Source organism: Oncorhynchus clarkii, chromosome 19 (genome assembly GCF_045791955.1).
Source record: "Oncorhynchus clarkii lewisi isolate Uvic-CL-2024 chromosome 19, UVic_Ocla_1.0, whole genome shotgun sequence".
In the NCBI taxonomy this organism is placed as follows: Eukaryota; Metazoa; Chordata; class Actinopteri; order Salmoniformes; family Salmonidae; genus Oncorhynchus; species Oncorhynchus clarkii.
In genome coordinates, this window is record NC_092165.1 from 45,966,509 (window position 1) to 45,972,676 (window position 6,168).

At 41.6% G+C, this 6,168-nt stretch overlaps 1 protein-coding gene across 1 annotated transcript; it reads right to left on the reverse strand.

The window, feature by feature from the left end:
* Window positions 1-251: 251 nt before the first annotated feature.
* LOC139374504 (C-type lectin domain family 4 member M-like) lies at window positions 252-5,484 on the reverse strand. Its single transcript, XM_071115509.1, has 5 exons — window positions 5,400-5,484; window positions 4,919-5,170; window positions 1,008-1,132; window positions 545-645; window positions 252-402 (listed from the first exon to the last, which is right to left on the reverse strand). Exons 1-5 carry the CDS (start codon window positions 5,482-5,484, stop codon window positions 252-254), a joined length of 714 nt encoding a protein of 237 aa, XP_070971610.1.
* Between the last annotated feature and the right edge of the window lie 684 nt (window positions 5,485-6,168).

Genomic DNA, 6,168 nt, shown 5'->3' on the forward strand with positions numbered 1-6,168 from the left:
TCCAGTAACGGCTAATAACAGTAAAGCAAATACTTAAAATGCCAAATAACATCTGTAATTCATGTATTATAAACAAGAAACAAGAATACATGGGGAAAAAAAGCTATCTCTAAGGGTGTGTATACATTCTTACCTCCTAAAAAGTCAAAGCTGTGTGTGTGAGTGAGTGTGTGTGTAGTGTGTGTGTGTGTGTGTGTGTATCTCCCTGCATGTGTGTATTTACAGAATCTGAGTGTCTGTTTGTCTGTGGATCAGCCATTTACAATCTCACAGATCCACATAAATTCTGTGTTGCATGCTAGGTCATTCCAGTTCTTCAATACAGGCTGGGTATGGTAATAAAGGCTGACACAGTCCTCTCCATTCACAGCTCGATCATTAGGCTCTTCAGTGGACCAAAACCTACAAACCATACTGATGTTACATTTCAACTCATCCCAAATCATGTGTTAAAAATACTTTGACCGTGCCGGAGTCTGGTCAAGCAATGGTTTAATAATACGTTTAAAAAATGATGTTATGAGAAACCGTTACGATCTCTTACGCTGTGGTCAGTGGGGTTCCGTCCACCCATTTCCAGGTCCCCTCAGAATCCTTGTCAGTCAGACCTATCCAGGGCTTGGTGTTCAGTTGACTGATAAACACCTTGGAAGAAAGAAAGCAACAGTTACGTCATGATACAACTTCACTGAATGCAGGGACGTTTTGATGAGACCTGTAGCCTGAGGATCATTGGTTTGAACCTCGAAGGTCTGAACTGACAACAGGCAATCTCTCTCTCTCTCTCTCTCTCTCTCTCTCTCTCTCTCTCTCTCTCTCTCTCTCTCTCTCTCTCTCTCTCTCTCTCTCTCTCTCTCTCTCTCTCTCTCTCTCTCTCTCTCTCTCTCTCTCTCTCTCTCTCTCTCTCTCTCTCTCTCTCTCACTCACTCACTCACTCACTCACTCACTCACTCACTCACTCACTCACTCACTCACTCACTCACTCACTCACTCACTCACTCACTCACCTGTTCCTCTTCGCTGTTTATGACTGCCAGGTCTGCTCCTCTTTTCAGACAGTCCTGTCTGCTGTCTTCCCAAGTTTTATAGTCGTTGGAGACGTAGTACAAGCTGGTGTTAAACGTCCTCCATTCTTTCACACAGAGATCAGGAGAAAATATGAAAACATGAAAGTGCTTTCCACCAGCTGGAGTGTGCATGAGCTATTAGCTGATCCAACACACACCAGTGTTCATTTTAGCACTCTTTTTTTTAGATTTAGTTTAATCTTACTAATTTTGACTAAAATATAATTCAGTGTTAGTCACTGTTTTGTCATTTGAATAATGATTTAGTCTAGTTATTATCAAAATGATGAAAACAGTGGGCCATTTTAGCTTAATGCCCTTTATTTTTAGTCATATTTTAGTCACGTCACATTTTGATTGCTTCATTAGCCTATAGTAAACCTAAATCACTGATTTCTATTTGCACAAACATAGCTTTGTACCTTGTACTACCAACTAGCCAACTACCATAGCCTTGTACCTTGTACTACCAACTAGCCAACTACCATAGCCTTGTACCTTGTACTACCAACTAGCCAACTACCATAGCCTTGTACCTTGTACTACCAACTAGCCAACTACCATAGCCTTGTACCTTGTACTAACTACCAACTAGCCAACTACCATAGCCTTGTACCTTGTACTACCAACTAGCCAACTACCATAGCCTTGTACCTTGTACTACCAACTAGCCAACTACCATAGCCTTGTACCTTGTACTACCAACTAGCCAACTACCATAGCCTTGTACCTTGTACTACCAACTAGCCAACTACCATAGCCTTGTACCTTGTACTACCAACTAGCCAACTACCATAGCCTTGTACCTTGTACTACCAACTAGCCAACTACCATAGCCTTGTACCTTGTACTACCAACTAGCCAACTACCATAGCCTTGTACCTTGTACTACCAACTAGCCAACTACCATAGCCTTGTACCTTGTACTACCAACTAGCCAACTACCATAGCCTTGTACCTTGTACTACCAACTAGCCAACTACCATAGCCTTGTACCTTGTACTTCCAACTAGCCAACTACCATAGCCTTGTACCTTGTACTAACTACCAACTAGCCAACTACCATAGCCTTGTACCTTGTACTACCAACTAGCCAACTACCATAGCCTTGTACCTTGTACTACCAACTAGCCAACTACCATAGCCTTGTACCTTGTACTACCAACTAGCCAACTACCATAGCCTTGTACCTTGTACTACCAACTAGCCAACTACCATAGCCTTGTACCTTGTACTACCAACTAGCCAACTACCATAGCCTTGTACCTTGTACTACCAACTAGCCAACTACCATAGCCTTGTACCTTGTACTACCAACTAGCCAACTACCATAGCCTTGTACCTTGTACTACCAACTAGCCAACTACCATAGCCTTGTACCTTGTACTACCAACTAGCCAACTACCATAGCCTTGTACCTTGTACTACCAACTAGCCAACTACCATAGCCTTGTACCTTGTACTACCAACTAGCCAACTACCATAGCCTTGTACCTTGTACTACCAACTAGCCAACTACCATAGCCTTGTACCTTGTACTACCAACTAGCCAACTACCATAGCCTTGTACCTTGTACTACCAACTAGCCAACTACCATAGCCTTGTACCTTGTACTACCAACTAGCCAACTACCATAGCCTTGTACCTTGTACTACCAACTAGCCAACTACCATAGCCTTGTACCTTGTACTACCAACTAGCCAACTATCATAGCCTTGTACCTTGTACTACCAACTAGCCAACTACCATAGCCTTGTACCTTGTACTACCAACTAGCCAACTACCATAGCCTTGTACCTTGTACTACCAACTAGCCAACTATCATAGCCTTGTACCTTGTACTACCAACTAGCCAACTATCATAGCCTTGTACCTTGTACTACCAACTAGCCAACTACCATAGCCTTGTACCTTGTACTACCAACTAGCCAACTACCATAGCCTTGTACTACCAACATATTTTTCTGCATAACATTCTATCGCATCATTTTCTTCCCAACAGCCAAATTAGTTGTTATTCTAGATTAAAAATCACACCCCTTGACAGGTCTCTAACATTTTCCCCAGTGCCACCAACTTTTTCAGTTGGCGTCACTCAATAGAAAATATATTTAGACCAGGGGCTCCCAAACTTTTTCACTCGAGGCCCCCCTTCCAGCATTGGGGAACATCCCGCGTTCTGCTTTAGACTGTGTAATGGACTACTGAGATGGTAGGCTATTCAATAAATATCTATATCATTCCTCCTGACAGAGCTGGTGTACCTGAGTCAGCCATTTTGCCACAACTTTGGAAGTATGCTTGGGGTCATTGTCCATTTGGAAGACCCATTTGCGAGCAAGCTTTAACTTCCTGACTGATGTCTTGAGATGTTGCTTCAATATATCCACAAAATTTTCCTTCCTCATGTAGCCATCTATTTTGTGAAGTGCACCAGTCCCTCCTGCAGCAAAGCACCCCCACAACATGATGCTGCCACCCCCGTGCTTCACGGTTGGGATGGTGTTCTTCGGCTTGCAAGCCTCCCCCTTTTTCCTCCAAACATAACGATGTTCATTATTTCCAACAGTTCTATTTTTGTTTCATCAGACCAGAGGACATTTTTCCAAAAAGTAAGAACTTTATCCCCATGTGCAGTGGCAAACCGTAGTCTGTCTTTTTCATGGCGGTTTTGGAGCAGTGGCTTCTTCCTTGCTGATCGGCCTTTCCGGTTATGTCGATATAGGACTCGTTTTACTGTGGATATAGATACTTTTGTACCTGTTTCCTCCAGCATCTTCACAAGGTCCTTTGCTGTTGTTCTGGCATTGATTTGCACTTTTTGCACCAAAGTACATTCATCTCTAGGAGACAGAATGCGCTTTCTTCCTGAGCAGTATGACGGCTGCGTGTTCCCATGGTGTTTATACTTGCGTACTATTGTTTGTACAGATTAACATGGTACCTTCAGGCATTTGGAAATTGCTCCCAAGGGTGAATCAGACTTGTGGAGGTCTACAATTTATTTTCTGTGGTCTTCGCTAATTTCTTTTGATTTTTTCCATGATGTCAAGCAAAGAGGCACTGAGTTTGAAGGTAGGCCTTGAAATACATCCACAGGTACACCTCCAATTGACTCAAATGATGTCAATTAGCCTATCCGAAGCTTCTAAAGGCATAACATCATTTTCTGGAATCTTCCAAGCAGTTTACAGGCACAGTCAACTTAGTGTATGTAAACTTCTGACCCACTGGAATTGTGATACAGTGAATTATAAGTGAAATAATCTGTCAGTAAACAATTGTTGGAAAAATTCCTCGTGTCATGCACAAGGTTGATGTCCTAACCGACTTGTCAAAACTATAGTTTGTTAACAATAGTAGTTGTGTCCAATGTATTCATACCAATTGACTTGTTCCCCATTTTGTTGCCTGAATAAAAATAAGAATTCTCAACATACCCCATAATGACAAAGATATGGCTTTTTCTTTGCAACTCTGCCTAGAAGGCCAGCATCCTGTAGTCACCTCTTCACTGTTGACGTTGAGGCTTGTGTTATGTGGTTACATTTTAATGAGGCTGCCAGTTGAGGACTTGTGAGGTGTCTGTTTCTCAAACTAGACACTCTAATGTACTTGTACTCTTGCTCAGTTGTGCACTGGGGCCTCCAACTCCTCCTTCTATTCTGGTTAGAGCCAGTTTTTGCTGTTCTGTGATGGGAGTAGTACCCAGCGTTGTACGAGATCTTCAGTTTCTTGGCAATTTCTTGCATGGAATAGCATTCATTTTTCTGAACATGAATAGACTGACAAGTTTCAGAAGAAAGGTCTTTAACACTGACACGCACACACTTGACACTTTATTACTCACCCAGCTCAGTGAACTTGTCTCTCTCTTCAGTAAGGTTGTTGTAACTGATCTGTAGCGGTTTTTTCTCTTCAGTAAGGTTGTTGTAACTGATCTGTAGATGTTTTTTCTCTTCAGAAAGGTTGTTGTAACTGATCTGTAGCTGTTTTTTCTCTTCAGTAAGGTTGTTGTAACTGATCTGTAGCTGTTTTTTCTCTTCAGTAAGGTTGTTATAACTGGTCTCTAACCATTTTATCTGTTCCTCCAAGAAGTTAGCTGGAATAAGACAGAGAAACTGTGGTTGAGTTTGCTGAAAGAAGCTGTGTGTTTCTTATTTAATCATTGGACAGAACATATGATTTTTATTTGAGAACTTCAGAAAGGTTACATTCCACATTACTGTCCTGCTTAATGAATCTGTATATTTGAATGTCTTAATTTTGCTATCTAGCTATAGAGTGTATCATTCTAAAAGCGCACTATAAACAGAAGTAATTCAACTCACAGTGGGCAAGACGCAAGGAGATGTTCAGAGTGACTTGCAGAACACACATCAGCCCAAAGCTGACACCAACCAGTATATAGAGCATTTTACCTGCAGGACCTGAGGAACAACACACATTTAACCTGGCTGCGCCCCAAACTGCACCCTATTCTCTATGTAGTACACTACTTTTTACCAGGGCACATAGAGCTTGGGTAAAAAGTAATGCACCACATATGGGATATGGTGGCATTTGGGGACACAGCCCCTGTATCAGTGAACATCGTTGGAGTGGAGTTACTGACTTCAAAAACTCATAGGTCCGGTTTCCCAGACCCAGATTATACCTAGTATTTCACCTAAAAAACAAAGGATATTCACATTTTTAATCCAGGTCTTTAAATCTGTGTCTGGGCAACCAGCCCATGGTTTTTAGTCTTCATTTATTTTTTGACAATGAAATCAATACTGACACAAATACAAGGAAAAGAAGAAAGAACAGTGATGTATTGGAAAATATTACAACGCACATCCATTTTACAAAGCTGGCAAATCTGGACCTTCTTTAGCAAGAAAGCTTTGGGGATGCAAGGACTGTGGTTCAAATATTTCACCTTCCAATCTTAGCAGCCAACAAACACAATTGTGTAGGCTAAATTGCAATTGCTCTCTTACCTGATTTTTGGACTGCCTCTCTTTTTTTTGCCCTGTTTATCTTCATATTGAAGTAGTTTGCCGAATCCTCAGAAAGGTTTGTTTCAACCTCAATGATTTCAGAATCCCCTGCACT